The 16,462-nt window shown below is 37.0% G+C and overlaps 1 protein-coding gene across 3 annotated transcripts in view; it reads left to right on the top strand.

Annotated features, from left to right (window-relative positions):
• The first annotated feature begins 5,637 nt into the window (after positions 1–5,637).
• DPH5 (diphthamide biosynthesis 5) overlaps positions 5,638–16,462 on the top strand; it is a 37,381-nt gene continuing 26,556 nt past the window's right edge. The window contains exons 1-3 of one of the 3 annotated variants that reach the window (XM_082666946.1): positions 5,638–5,760; positions 6,514–6,671; positions 13,962–14,086. In XM_082666946.1, the coding sequence (XP_082523072.1) occupies positions 6,537–6,671; positions 13,962–14,086 (260 nt within the window). In that variant the 5' untranslated portion in view covers positions 5,638–5,760; positions 6,514–6,536. Of the gene's footprint in view, positions 5,761–6,156; positions 6,289–6,513; positions 6,672–13,961; positions 14,087–16,462 lie in introns of those variants that run through there. The other 2 variants (XM_082666945.1, XM_082666947.1) reach the window with 2 other exon arrangements.

Genomic DNA, 16,462 nt, shown 5'->3' on the forward strand with positions numbered 1-16,462 from the left:
AGTCCTTAATATGTATTCTTTCATTTATCTTCACAATAATCCTATGAGGGATGGTATTATTATCACTATTTCCACAGATGAGAAAACTGAGGTTTAGAAAGGGAATGAACTACTGAAACCACATACAAGCCCCTGTGTCCCTGTCCTTTGAAGTAAAAGGCTTTTGCTTTAGTTTCCCAGGCCTCCCTTGAGTCTCAAAAGGCTGACTCAAGAGTTAATGATTAGGAAATGTGAAGATGTGGAGACAAATAGCCATTGGGCTGGGAAACTGGTAACAGTTTAGACTATAAATCTGCCACATGGCAGAATCACCGAACTCCAAGTTCCCTAAAATATATAAAGGCCTGACACACATTCCTAAGTTGTTTTTAGAGGAAGCAGACCCCCATCAGATGTAAAAACACTGACCACACGCACATAGACCCTAGACCCATTGAAACCCAAAGGTTGATGATGCTTGAAACTTTACCTTGATGCCAACAAATCTGAGAACTATGCATGAGCTGATCATGTACCCTGCAGTCCCCTCCCTCACAGTGCCTTTAAACCCCTTCCTTGAAAGCCATTGGGGAGTTTGGGTCTTTTGAGCATGAGCTGCCTGTTCTCCTTGCTTGGCACCCTGCAATAAATGCTGCACTTCCCATCACCACAATTCATTGTCAGTAGATTGTCTTTATCGTGCGCAGGTAAGCAGACCTAAGTTTGGTTCAGTAACACTACTGAACAGAAAACACCTAAACTTAAACCAAGGTCTGAGTGACACGAAAACCTGAGTTCTTAATAATTATGCAAACTTCTCTCTGCACAGTTCTTCCCTTATGAATAAAAAATGTATTTATAATATATTACCATATGTAGATATGCACTCATTCATTCTACATACATCTATTGAGCATATGTGCCAAACACTGTTCTAGGTATTTCCTTCACATTAGTAAATCAAATGGAACAACAAATCCCTGCCCTTGTGGTGCTTATATTCTATGACAACATGGACAATAAACATAATAAGTAAGTAAATTATACAGTTATGTTAGAAGATGAATATGTGCTCTGGGGGAAAAGAGCAGATGAAGTGATTGGAAGTATCAGTTTTATACAGATTAGGCCTCACTGAGGAGGTAAATTTGGGGCAAAGACTTCAAGGAAGTGGAGCCAGAGCCACACAGATATCTGTGGAAGGGATGGTGGTGGTGGTAGGGAGAATAGCAGGAAGTGAGGTCAGAGAAATACAAGAGTAGTAGAGTGAGGGTGTGTGGGGGGGTTGATAGACTACTTTTAAGAACTTTGGCTTTTGAGTGAAGGGGAAACCACCCTCCTTCTCCCACCAAATCTTGGCTAATTGAGATATGTTTCCCTAAATAAATCTTAAAAGGGCAGGATGTAGTTTTTTAAGCGTAGAAAGAGTGAAACTATGTATCCCTGATTCTACCTTTTTAGCAATATTCTTTGGAGGAAGGAATTGCCAAGTATAAAAATGGGTTAGAAACGAAGAAAAAAAGTTTACACACACAAGGAAACATCTTGGGGAGTTACTTTACACAAAAATATAGGGTTGTAAGTGATTTTCTTACAATCAGTCCACATGGTTACTCTTTCAATCTATTAAGTTAGGGTTAAAAATAACAGTAAAAATTCCATATTTTTCACAGAAAATCACTATGGATATGGAGGTTTTTTTAAAAAAATATTATTGTGCATTTTACATGATCACATCATGTAAAATGTGTAGATGAGCAAGATCACTGAATAAACAATTACCTTTTTTCCCCCTGAGTAAGCAAATGCACAATAATGTAACTTCAAAACTTTTCTTGATCTTAGTAAATATAACTCTGTCTTCTGAAGCAATGCTATCTTTAATTATAACTTATTTGTGAATTGTTAGAAAATAATGACAATCAATTCAGGGTTTCTAAGCTCTACGAATATTAATCAAAATTTCCTCTAACAAAGAGGCAATCTCTGGGAACAGCTTCAGAGTAAAATAATACTCTCTATTCACAATAAGGTCAGATGGAGTTTACTCAGTAGCCCTGATATCTTCTTTTCAAAAGACACACAATGAACTCAAATAGGAAAATTGATGGATGAGTCCTTTCAGATGTAAGGTAATTACAATTTGTTCATAATGTAATGCAGTGTCTCAACTATGTGTTATCACTTTAATATAAAACTACTATATGATGTGTTTATGACAATGGAATGGAAAACCCATCAGTATTAACTTCTTATGACTATCTGCATCTCTTTTTCACATTTTATGACTACTGCTTGAAGGTCTTAGATTAGCTATAAGAAGAATTTCTGACAGTGAAGGTACTAAAAATGAGTTACTAACAAAGGTTACGAAAGCATCTTAAAGACCTTTCAGGAAAGACCTGAATGTTTACCCTCAGGGATGATTTGCTATTGTCCTACATGAAAGCAGAAATAGAAAGCAGAAAACTCTTCAGGCCCCCCATGATCCTTGTTATTCTTTACACTAAAAAGGCTTTTATCCCCCCCTTTTTTCCCCTAGAATAATGGTTCTCTATAACCATGCCCCTGTCTTCTGCTACGTATGAAATTTCATATTTGCTATGACGTTAGAAATAAATATTCTATTTGCTTTCATTATCATCAAAATAATGTTACAGTGTTGATTAAAAACTAAACTGTTTTAAAGCAAAATTCTCAAGGCCCTGCTGAAATTAGATGAAGAAATGGTATCATTTAATCAGCTATATGCTTAGATATGTATGTTTTGTTAATCTGTTACCTAGATGAGGGGTTTATCTTTCACGCAAAATGCAATCATATGCGTGCTTATGTCTGTTACTCCCTTGGAAATGCAACAAAATAATAACATGGGCTGATGGCTGAGTGGGTGGATAAATGTATGATTGAAAAAATACAGCAAAATGTTAAAACTGTAGAACCTAGGAGGTCACTGTATGGACACTTACTGTAAAATTGTGTTAACTTTTCTATATATTTGAAATTTTTAACGATAAATTGTTGGGGAAAATGCAATCATACTTGAAACCTGTTTTACGTGGCAAGGGAGAAACCAAATCACACAGAATAATTCTGCAAAAAAAGATGAGACCAGTTTTGCCGCTTATATTGAGTTGAGGAGGAAAATGACTGCCATAACACCTTCATCAATCTACCTCCAGAAAAGTCATCCAAATTCACACTGTTATTGAGAAATGAAGGCAGGCAGAAAGCCTGGTTTGTTCAAGAATTCTATAGTGAAAGTAAGTTCCTTTAACTGAATTTTGAAAAGTAAGACTTGAAATTATTTGTGTATCTAAAAATACAATATTTCTTTACCTACTCAGAATAACTTCATTTTCAATATAGATTTCCTGAAAGGAGATAAAGTATACCTTCCTTTGGATTACTAATTATTCTTTTTTGTCAATGCCCTTTCCCTATGAAGCTGTTTGAAATCACTCAAAGAAAATAAAAACAAAAACATGTTAAAAAATGACCAGTAGATTGGAAAATTTACATACTAAATATGATATCATTTAATCAGCTATATGCTTAGGTATGTATGTTTTGTGCATATAAAGTATATATGATATGTGTCATAAGCCTTTCAACATAAATGACTTTCTAAAGTGTCATAAGCAAGGCATCTTTATGTTTGATAATTCTATCAATGATTTTTTGGTAGTCATCAAAAGCATATCACTCCCTGCATTTCGTAAAGACAGAAAAAGACATCATCTCAAAGAAATTGCTCAGCTAGTAGTGGATAATGACCTATTTAATAAAGATTTATTGAATACCTACCATGTGCCAGACACTGGGCTAAGGCTTAGGGATGAGAATATAAATAAAATACAGTCCCTGACTTCATGAAATTTACGGTTTGGTAAAGAAGATACACAATTACAAAACATTTAAATTGACCAATAAGTATATGTGTGGAGTGTTACTGTAAGAAAAAGGAGATACCTAACATAGTTGGGGGATCTCTGGGACTGCTTGCTGAGTTTAGTCTTAAAGAATGGGTAGCAGTGATTTAGGCAGGAGAAAATGGGAGAGGGTATTCTATGCTGAGGTGGCCGCCTGACTAAAGGCACAGAGCAGCATGTTGTGGGCACAGAACTGTACTGCTAGAGAAAAAGCTCATGGTATGTAATGGAGACAGATGAAGCTGTGGAGGTAGGCAGTTGTCATATCATGGATGATCTTGTGGGATATATAAAGGAGCCTGGACTTTCTCTTGGCCTGATAAGGATTTAGAAGTGGAGTGACATTTTCAGATTGTATCTTAGCTAGATCTCCCTGGCTCCTGAGAGAAGGATGAATGTGAGGGAGACATGGTGACCAGCTGCAGGAGTGACATAATGAGGACCTGAATCAAGATTGTGATGGTAGGTATGGTTTCTACTGAGAAAGACCAGCAGATTGTCAGATTAAAATGTGAGGTGATTTCCAGGTGTCTGGATTGGATAAGAGTCAATAGATAACAAAGTCTTCCCATCAAAGTAGATAACACAGAAGGAAAAGCCAAGTTGAAAGCTGATGGATTCAGCTTTGGATGTGTTGGATTTGACATGCCTCTGGGTTATCTAGGTGATTTCCAGAAGGAAGTTAAATACAGGATGCTGAGGAGGAGGTCTGAATGGGAGGTTGAAATTTGAGTCAGCAAAACATAGAGATATTTGAAATCGTGAGACTGAATATTCAGGATTTTGTTTTTGTTTTTGATTTTAGCCATTCTAATAGGTGTGTAGTAGTAGCTCCTGGTGGTTTTATTTTTTATTTCCCTAATGATGTTTTGCATCTTTTCAAATGTTTATTTGCTATTCATATAACTTCTCTGGGGATGTGTCTGCTCGTAATATTTCCCCATTTAAAAAATTAATTTGTTTTCTTATTATTGTGTTTTGAGAGTTCTTTGTATGTTCTCAATATAAGTCTTCTACCAGATATATGCTTTGCAAATATTTTCTCCCTGTGTGTGGTTTCAGTGTTTTCTGAAGACCATAGTTATTATTTTGTTTACGTATAATTTTTTCATTTTATCTTCTCTGCATCATGCTTTTGGTGTTGCACCTAAGAAATCTTTGCCTAAGTAAGGTCACAAATATTTTCTCCTGTTTTCCTTTGGAAGTTTCAAGTTTTTCACTTACATCTATGAGACATTTTGAGTTTATTTTTGTTTATTAGGGAATGGATTGATATAATGTGAGTGGATAGAACCAACCACTAAGAGTGTACACAATAAGAAGGCCAAAAGGTGGATGAAATTCGGGGAGAAAAGATAAGCCTAGGCTAAAGGAAGTAGAGTTGAGCAAAAAAGACACAAGGCATTGTCAGAGAAGCACAAGGAAAACTGAATAATCAACACTGTCTACTAAGATAAGCAATGGAACTTGTCTTCTGAACTTGGATGAGGTCATTAGTGACCTTAGGAAGAGCATATTCAGTCAAAACAAATCATTTCGACACTGGAACTTCATTTAACCAACCACTTTAAGAATTCCCCCTGTGGAAGCATTGGGACGAGGTCTGAAATGCCTGAGCATTCTTAAAGGTCACTTCTCGGGGCACAGGAGGGTTCTGGCCTTCCCGACACTGACGATGACTGAGACAGATTCCCGTCACGCCCCTTGGGGCAGTCCAGAATGAGGTCTTGGGGACAAGCCCAAGGAATCACCGCCCCGCTGGGAAATCTGAACTAACACTCACCAACGGGTTCGCCAAGCTGGCAGCTCACGAGGAAGGCAGCTGGTGAAACTACGGCCGAATGAAAAGGCGAGGATGGGAACGTGCGCACTTGGGCAGACTAGGGAAACCCCTTCCACCCGCCACCCCCTAGCGCGTCTGGAGGAGGAGAGGGGGAGGGCACGGGGCTCCTCGGGCCAACTTCGCCGCCGGCTCTCCTCGCGGGCGAAGAGCTCAGGCACTTAGCCGGTCCCAGGCTGGGGGCTTAAACATAGGGGGTCGCGGGCAGGCCTCGTCCGTTCCCAAAGATCATGCTGTGGGCACTGGTCAGACTCCCTCCGACTTGCTGACCTTTCGCCTCTCCGCCCCAGCAGCCTGGGTATCATTCTTAGTCGCGGTGGGACAAGGGCGCCCAGCCAGGTGCCGGACCGAGCCATCACTTCCAGCTAGTCGTGAAGTGCCGCAAAGCTCAGCGCCGGCGCTTTACGGCACCGTAGGTGAGGCTGCAGCGTGGATCCTCGCTCCGCGCAAATTCTCCGGGTGGGCAGCTTCTTCTGGGAAACCGCGGCAGATAGGAGTTTGGGGAGGACGGTGACCCAGCTACGATTCTCTCAAAGGGTAATTGATCCTAGGTTTGTGTAACAAGAGAGAAAGTGGATAGGGTTGTTTATAAACAGTACAGTCCTTATTTAAAAGCCTTGAAGTAAGGTTCTTAAACCTCCCTCCTTGTGACATGCCGTCCCTCCTCGTGCTATTTTGGTTTTCGTCTAAGTGTTCATCACTAGATTTTAGGCATCCTCCATGTAGCTGACACTTGATTTTCTTATTCATTTCGTCCTGCAGTCGCCCTCCCCCTGGACTTTGAAATGCTTTACATGATCGGTTTGGGCCTGGGAGATGCCAAGGACATCACAGTCAAGGGGCTGGAAGTTCTAAGACGCTGCAGTCGAGTGTATCTGGAAGCCTATACCTCAGTCCTGACTGTAGGGAAGGAAGTTCTGGTAGGTGCTTAAGGCTTTCCAGCCTCCTGGGAAGAACGATATTTAACAGCTGATTTTTATTACACCAAGCTGAGCCGAATTTTTCAGGTCTGTTGGTTCAAATCTTTTAAAACATATGCCCTGCTTATTATTAAGAATCTGAGGAGTACAAGAATGGAAATAACACACTAACCAAGTGACTTGGAAAATGAAAGGGTGCTTTTTCTTACTTTACAAGTCTAATTGTGTAGCTTTCTCCATTAAATAGGAAAGTTATTTTACACTCCTGGGGATAATTATCAGAATCCCGTATTTCATGAGATAGACAAGAAATCCTTTCTGACACAGCCTTAATGAGTTGGTAATGTATTCAGGAACCAAGCTGAAAACCTCCCCCCTTTGAAGTATTTCCATAGGGAATGGTAATCGCCTTTCTGTCTGTATCATATCCAGAGAGATCTAACCTTTGAATAGACATCTCCCAGTAAGGCTTATACCTATACACTTGGATGTGTTGAGTGAGCCTGGAACTTAGTAACCGTAGAATTTGCTAGTATATCATACATTTACCTGGCTTTGGTTAAGGGCTCAGTAAATTTTGGAGGAGGGGTCAAATTCAGGTTCATTGTCAAATTTCAAATACAATGTAAATTAAGATGAAAAGATTCATGGACATGTTATAGGAAGAGGGAGAACATTTTAGGATTGTCTGGTCTATCAAGTCTTCCAGAGAAAAAGGTGACCTAGAGAATTTCAGGTCTTCTGGCCTCTCAGATTCACAGCCCAGAGAATTCTGAAGGTCTCAGAGTTTCTTTAAAATCTTAAAGAAGGGCTGCTACTTGATTGGCCATGTGTTGAAATAAAAGTTGTGTCTAATGAACAGCTTTGATTTGTTGGCTCCAGTTTATTAAGATGGAGCCAGAATATCCAAGCTCAAGATGATAGAAATGTTCCTCTGTAATTAGTGATAAAGGGCAATTAGAATGAACTTAAAATCTTTTTAGAGAATATAGACAAATCAGTAGTTTTATAGAATTGGACGTGGTTTTATGTCTTTGCTCTGTCACATGTTAACATGTGACCTTGGACAAGCCCTTTAACTGTAGTTTCTTACTTTGTAAAAAGAGGACAGAAATGCCTACCTTATAGGATTTTAGCATAGCGTCTGGCACAAAAGCGTTCAGAAAACATGAGTTGTTAACAGATACATTTCCAAACGTCTCTAAACCTCAATTTCTTCATTTGTCAAATGGAGATAATAATCAGTTGGAAGGCTATTAAGATTATATCATTTATTAAGATGATGTATTTGAAAGTGCTTTGCAAATTTAAGTGCTAGCTAAATGTTAATTTTGGCTGCTATGTTTTTTTTAGGTATTATTTTTTTTTTCCAAAAACATATTTGTAGAGTTACTACATACAGGGTCAAGATCTGGGGCTGAACTCAACCTCACAGGTAAATTATATGTACTTTGTTAAGGTACTAGAATTCTATTCCTCAACAATTAAAAGTGCTAATATTTTTAGAACACTTATTATGCACTGTTTTAAACACTTTACATGTAGAACAGGATTATTACTCTTTAATTACTGTTCGCAGTTTTAGAGGCACAGAGAAACTTGTCCAGGGTCATACAGATAGTGAATGATAGAGCCAGAATATGGGCCAAAGCAGTCCTCAGTTGAGATCCACCACTTTTGACCATACTGTGTCTCTGTACTCTTAGGGATAGATAATAGCTTCACAAAATATAACGTCACAGAACACCTACAGAGAAGTTAGAATTCAAGTAAAGTGGTCAATCCTGGATCCCACCCGTCACAAAATTCTACTGATCTGCTCTCCGTGAGCCCCTCTGGGTCTTCAATTCATGTTCTTCCCTGAACAACTTTCCATACATCAGCCACCTTAAATGAATCCTTTCTGGAATAAAGTAAGGTATGAATAAATACAATCATGCCTTATATTGCCCAGTAAAATTTTAGAACCACTTTATCTTCAGCCGCTTTCTTCCTTTAATTTCTACCTTTTCTTTCTTTTTTAAACAAATTACTTGAAAAGTTGTTAAGATGTGATCGTACAATCTGGTCTCAATAACTGTAGATAGTTATTATACAGTGGAAAAAAGATGGGAAAATTCTGTTTTCTGCAATGAATATATGCTTCCTTTTATCACTAATTACACAAAATAATTTTTTTTTAAAAAGGGCCACATGGATGTTGCTAAAGAAATCTAGAATTTATCTGTTCTTACACTGAAAGCTATTATTTTCAAATTGCCAGATGGGTAGTATCGTTTATATATTCCCTATTATTCAGAAGTTAATTAAACTAGAGACAGTGAATCCAGGAAAGACTTTTAGTTTTGGTATATACAGTTTGGATTTCTTTAGGCACTTTCTGTGGCTAAATTATTATCTTATGTGCTGATTTGATATAACGCACCTATATACGTTATACAACGAGATATAAGCTATGATCTTTGTTCTTAAGTGGGTCATGATTCATCTGTGTTTACCCAGGAAAACTTAAACAATACTGGAAGATGTAAATAACAATTCATGACAGTAGTGGAAGAGAGAAACTATAAAATTATATTGCTGACAAGAACTTGATTATTTTATTTAAGCCAAAACTTTTTCACCAATTAAGTAGTAGAAGCTATCTCAAATAGCTACTAGGTATTAATTACAATTGAGGTACATGTAAGAGAGAAGGTCACTTCAGGCTGTGCTGGTCAGGGAATACTGTGGAACAGATGGAATTTGAGCTATGTTTTCAAACGACACATCTCAATTGTTTTATTTTGTTTCTTTTGTTTAAATCATGGTCCAAATACAAAATGGTAATATTTGTATAGTTCTTCAGGATAAATGGAGGAAGCTGCTCATGGCCTGCGAGGACTAACTTTGGGGCCCTAGCTACCCTGCATAAAGCAGAGATCATTCATCTCTGCTTGTCTATGCCCCATTTGCAGTTCTGTGAAGTCCTGCAGTCAACTAATGTTCTGTGTCCTTGGGCAGTCATTTAAATTTTCTTTGCTCTTTTTCTTATCTGTAAAACAGGAATAAAAATAGTGCCTATGTCATAAATTGTGGTAAAGATTAAACGAATTCATATGCACAAGTTCTTAGAAGAGTGCCTGACCACAGAGTAAGCCCATTGTAAATGTATTATTACAGATATTGTTATTATAGATGATATTTGATAAGGGGAAGAGCAAGAGACAGTTATTACTATAGATAAGATTTGGTAAGGGGAAGAGAAAGAACATTCCTTGCTGAAGAAAAAATAATAGTGAGCAAAAGCAGGGAGGAGAAAAACAAATATTTGCTATAACTTGTTCTTGGGCAACACCAAAATAACTTTCATTTTCCTCTGGTGTATCTTTTCCCTCTTTTTTTCCTTCCAGTTTTATTGAGATATAATTGATATACAGCACTGTAAAAGTTTAAAGTGTATAAGTGACATAATGATTTGACTTTCTCACATCATGAAATGATTACAATAACTTTAGTGAACATTCATCATGTCATATAGATACAAAGTAAAAGAAAAAGAATTGTTTTCCTTGTGATGAGAACTCTTCGGATTTACTCTCTTAACAACTTTCATACGTAGAGTACGGCAGTGTTAATTATATTTATCATTGTTCCTTCTCCTTTCTTCCTAACATATTTCACCTCTGTATACCAGCCAACTCTGTTTCCTTGTCCTCCTATCTAACTGCTGTGGATTGAGATTGGAGGGATAGGAAAGAACAGTAAAGAACTTTGCACTGAGAAAAATGAGGCCATCATCTATGACCTTTATTAGCTTCCTATTTATCCTTACCCTAAATCCAAATATGCCCTCCCTCCAGTCTTAGAAAATGACTTGTAAGATGAGGTTCTCTTCCTGTTCAAGTCTAATGCCATCTAGATGGGTTTTCTTTCAAACTTCTCTCCATTCCTTTGGAACCTTACTCCTGTCAATTATTCTTTCTTCTTTATGTTCGATCTATATTAATATCCTTTTGTCCTCTCAAGGGTCAAATACAGTTGACCCTTGAACAACTTGAGTTTGAACTGCACAGATCCACTTATATTTGGGGTTTTTTTTCCATAGTAAATACTACTGTACTACTTGATTCGAGGTTGGTTGAATCCACGGTTATGGAGGAACGACGGATATGGAGGGCTGACTATAGGTTATACTCAGATTTTTGACTTTATGAAGGGTCGGCACCCCTAACCCCTGCATTCTTCAAGGATCAAGTGTATTTTCCATTCCGAAAACTCTCCTTTTTTAAACCTCTTTTCCCCATAGTTATTATTCTGTTTCTCTCTCCTTTTTCCAAAGCTTTTTGAAAAAGCAGTATACTTCTCTTGTCCCCCCACGTCCCCTTATGTCTCAAGACTCCTACAAGCTGAATTCCATTTCTCTGAAGTACTTCTCTGTTTATTGAACAATTATTTAGTACCTGAGAACTCCAGAGGATAGTTTTGAATTTTTGTCTGTTTTACTTCTTTTGACATAGTTGACTATTCCTTGAAACCGACTTTCAAGACATGGCTCTCTATTGGTTTTATTCCTGCTTTTTCATTTTTCTCAGTCCCCTTTGTAAGCTCCTTATTTTTCCATTCCTACTTTAAATGTTAGTGTTTTTGTTTTCTTTTTAAGATTTTGTTCTTGCATTTGTTTCCATATGCTACTTTGAGCCTTTACTCTTCTACTTTTTGACTAAGTAATATGTTAAATAGTTTGAAACTCAAAGATACTAAAAGGTATATATACATCAAAAGATTTCTATCACAGTTCTTCCTTCTGGAGGCAATCATTACTAATTTCTTGTGTATCCTTCCAGAAATACCCAAAAGTAATTTTAGCTGTTAGTTTTTACTTTCTTCCCTATATACAAAACCCACCAATGGAAAACTAAGAACTAATTTTGAGTTTTACCTTCATTTTCACGAGTGGAGAAGATTAGGGCTGAGATACGAAAACTGTCTAATCAATCATTGGATAATATATAGTATAAATTTAAAATCATTTGTTAAATGGTGCTGCTTGTTTTTTAAATTTTCCTTTCCTGACCCTGACTAGCTTTGATGTTCCTATAGCACATATAATGTGGTAGTTAATTCCCCGCTAGACATTATGCTCCATAGGGCAGAGGTCATGTGTATCTCATTCACACTGTTTCCCAACATCATGCATAGAGCTCGGCATGGAGGTCGTACACAGAAATATTTTTCAAATGAGTGGTTGAACGAATACATAAATAAGTGGTTAAGATAAAAATAATGTAGTACCAGTCTATTTCTGCTTTAGCAATCTCTTTCTTTTTTTAAACATTCTTTTTAAAGAGGATCAACCTTTGATTATATTGAGGTGTTAATGTGTGTTTCTCTTTAAGGAGGATGTTTTAAAAAAATAAATAATCTGTTGTTTCAATTAGATAATGAAATATTTCTTGGGTTAGGGTAAGTGATAAATATGAAGTGATCATGATAAAAGTCTTGAGGAGAGAGTGGGTTTTCTGTTGTTAAGTCATTTATAAAATATTGGATAGGATTACTGCCAGCATTAACCTAGTAACATGTGACTCCTTGATTTTTAAGAAATGTTAGAAGTTCAGAAAAGAACATTGTTTCCTTCAGTTTTCAATAATCATATGTGTGTTCTCTTACATATGTGAATATAAATGTTCCACAGCTGTTTTTTGTTTGTTTTGTTTTGTTTTTTGGCTGCATTGGGTCTTTGTTGCTGCACACGGGCTTTCTCTACTTGCGGCGAGCAGGGGCTCTTGGTTGCAGTGTGCGGGCTTCTCATTGCGGTGGCTTCTCGTTGCAGAGCACAGTCTCTAGGCGCGCAGGCTTCAGTAGTTGTGGCACGTGGACTCAGTAGTTGTGGCTTGCAGGCTCTAGAGCACAGGCTCAGTAGTTGTGGCGCATGGGCTTAGTTGCTCCACAGCATGTGGGATCTTCCCTGACCAGGGATCGAACCCGTGTCCCCTGCATTGGCAGGTGGATTCTTAACCACTGCACCACCAGGGAAGTCCCCTCTACAACTGTTAAGTTTATTGGGCTTACAAAATAAAAGTAAGTTGTATAAAAATGAAGGATTTAGAAAAAATATGTGGTACAAATGAAAATAAAACATTTTCATCTCTGAAAACATCAGTGTCATTGGGAACTTCTGGAACGTTATCTCTAAGAAGATATTCAGAGAAAAGGAAATAATCTTTTTTCACATTTGAGGAACAGATTCTAGTTAAGTATTAGGAAGTAATTATCACAGTTGAAACTGTAGCCTTTATCTTCAAATGCTTAATCATTTGTTCATTTACTCATTTGCTTGACAAATATTACTGAGTAGCAGATACTCTTCCATTACAGCAATCTTATAACTTTTGACATATGATATAATCCTTATGACAAAAATAAACTTCTCAGCATGTAAGAAATAGTATTATTTATCTGTGCATCCACTTTTACTATATTTGAGTTATATTCAATATATTACGCCACAGGAAATCTGTTATAAGATTCATGATCTTGCATAATAGGTTGTAACCACTACCCCATGACAACTAGCACACTCTTACTTCCATGCTGCCATTCCAGTTAAGGTCACCCTCCTGGGTTTGTGCTTTAGAGTTGAACTTCTGCGGATTCGTTCACAAAGCAGTTTGTATGGAGAATTCTTATATATTTAGAATTCTTTTCTTGCTCCTGCAACTCTGCCTTTTTTAGCAGGAACTAGGAAATACAGTTTTAAATTAGTCTTTCCTGCAATTATGCAGGAATGTTTGCTGGTTCTGTAAACAACTAAATCTTAATTTTCTACTGTTTCTCATTGAAATTATCTTCTTTTTTAGTCAAGGTCTCATAGATTTCCCAAGGAAAATTTAATCAAACCCAGCTACCATGTATGTGTATAATTAGTGTTTAATATATTTATTCTGCAGTACTGTGTTTCTGAAGTCAGGCTCATGCATACATGTTCTCTATTCATCCTACAATGTTTGGCCTGGTCTATTAGACCCAAATTTAGAGGTTAATTTAAAATGCAAAGAGCCTGAGGTGTAAGGAGGTCTACCTCCTCTTGGGATATTAAGATAGCCCCAAAGACAGAGTTTAATTGCAACATGATACAGAGGCCTAGCTCATTGAAGTGTTGTAGTCAATGATCTGTTTGGATGGCTGCCAAGATTTGCACAGGCGCCAGACAAAGACTGTTTTGTGTGTGTGAGAGAGGGTGTGTGTGTGTGTGTGTGTTGAAATGGTCACCTGTGTCTCATTTTTATATTGGACTTAAATCTATAGGAAGAGTTTTATGGAAGAAAATTGATTCTCGCTGATAGAGAAGAAGTGGAACAGGAAGCAAATAATATTTTAAAGGATGCTGATATCAGTGATGTCGCATTCCTTGTAGTTGGTGATCCATTTGGGTAAGTCAAAGGAGATATTTTGAGTTTTAATTTATTTACTTTTTTAATCATTAAGAATTCTTTTATTACATTTAAAACTTTATCTTCCAGGTCCTGATAGGGGACTGTTTACCTAGGCTCTGTCTAAAATTTTGTAGTTTAAACTTTCATTGTCTTTGAGATTAATGAAGAAAATTTATTGGGGAAGGATGTCATCATGTATCGCTTACATTGATTATCAAGTGTCAACTCTAAAGTTTATATCGTTGCTTCAGCTATTTTTTTAGAAAGTCACTTAGGGCATCAAATAACCTAAACTAGTATATCATTATTAAATAAGTATATTACATTATCAAGAGTTGTACCTGCCATTTATTTTGCAGGTAAGTGCAAGTATCTTCTGCTTGCTTTGTCCTCGGCTTTTTTTTTCTTTTTTAATCATCTACTATTTAGCAATACTGTTGTCACTTTACTTGCCTTGAATTTATCGTTTATCAAGCCTCAGATTTCAATTTCTTATACCCACTGGGAGCTCTGTTCTTCCCCATTACTAAAAAGATGGGCTTATACTTGTCTAGTCAAGCATCATCAATCTCTAATGTCAAGCCAAACAGAACAGTTCTTTTTCTCCAGCTGGTGACCCAGGATTTATGTCACAGGTTTAAGGAACATAAGGACAATTAAATCACTGTGAACCCACCACCAAGGATATTTTTCAAAACAATTACATGTGCATGTAATTGTTTTGTGCATGTTAGTTACATGTGCATGTGTCTGTCAAAAAGAAAGTAATTTATATCAATATGAGGTGCCAGAGATTATGTATCATTATGATACTTAGTTGCAAATGGTATCCGGTCACTGATGAAGTCCAGTAAACCCATGCTACTTGAAGTGAGATTTGCAGGCTATTGCCAGCCCACAAACTTACCAGTCCATGATGAGATAGCTACAGAAATTGAAAGTAGGCATTTAGAAACTTTTATAGCAATTTTACAAAATAATTTTATCTCTGCTGAAACTAATAATATAAATTTGGAGCTTGTATTTTGTATTATTTTATATTTTATTTTTCTAATAGTTATTTTTTTTGCATTTTACAAAACTAATGTTCCATGACAATTTAGAACTTAAAAAATATTGGCCTTTCACACAGTTTGAGAAGCACTGCTGTTGACTTTTGTTTTACCATGTTTTTCATATCCTTTCATTCCTTTCCTCTGTGGCAGCCACTATTCTACCTAATCCAAGCTCTCATTATACTAATTTAATATAGTAACCGTTTACCTGGTCCAGGTGTAGATTCTTAACTCATTACCTATGCTGTGATCAAATTCATGTTTGTAGATCCACAATTTTAAAATCTCACCTGGGCTCAAAATTAGACTATTATTAGCTCCATCATTGGCCAGACATGAAAAATACTGTCTAGCCTGCTCTTCTACTGGTGTCCTGCCAGTCTTGTACTGAAACCCACACTCACGCCAACCAGTTTGCCCTTCCCTGATCGTCATGCTTTCTCACCATCATGCATTTGTTCAAACTGTTTTCCTCATCTGTAACGCCCTTTGCCCTGTTTCTGACTGTCAGAAACCTACTCATTTTTCAAAGCCCAACTCAAACATCACATTCTCTGTGATATAGTTCCTAATTAACGCAACCAGAAGTTATATCTCTTCCTAACTGCTGATGTTAGTTTTCATATATTACCTCACAAAGTATTTTTTTATTTGTATATTTACTCTTTAGATTTGTAGGCTGCCCTTCACATTTTTATCTCCCTAGCTTCCTTCACAATACTGGGCTTATAGTAGACATCAATTAAATATTAATTGAAAGAATTGTTAATATTTTGCCTGAGGTCATGACGAAGGAGGACCAGGTGTATTTGGACTGACATCCATTCAGCAAATATCTTTTGAGCACCTATCTCATGACAGGCATTCCTATGTGCTGGATATATATTAGATGATAACTCATGGGGTTTACAGTTTAGTAAGGGAGACTGACATTAGTTGAAGAAAAATAATAAATTTAAAAAATCAATAAATCTGTAAAGGAAAAAAAATAGAGACTAACAGGAACAGACTTATTTATGCAGGGTCATATGGAAAATCCTTCATGTGGAGGTGATATTCAAGCAGGTGTCTAAAAAGTAAAAGGAAAAGCAGAAGGGAAGAACATTCTAAGCAGAGGGAACAGCAAGAATATATTCAAGTAACTGAAAGGCCAGAGTGGTTGGAGCTCAGTGAGTGAAGGAAAAAGGGACCTGAGAAGGAGTTAAATAGATAGGTGGGATCCAGACATGTAAGGCTTTGGAGGGAGTAGGGATTTTGTTTGAAGTACAGTGGTAAACTTTTAGAGGATTATAAGCAGCAAATAATCACAATCTCATTG

Source organism: Grampus griseus (genome assembly GCF_964374135.1).
Source record: "Grampus griseus genome assembly, chromosome: 1".
Lineage (NCBI taxonomy): Eukaryota > Metazoa > Chordata > Mammalia > Artiodactyla > Delphinidae > Grampus > Grampus griseus.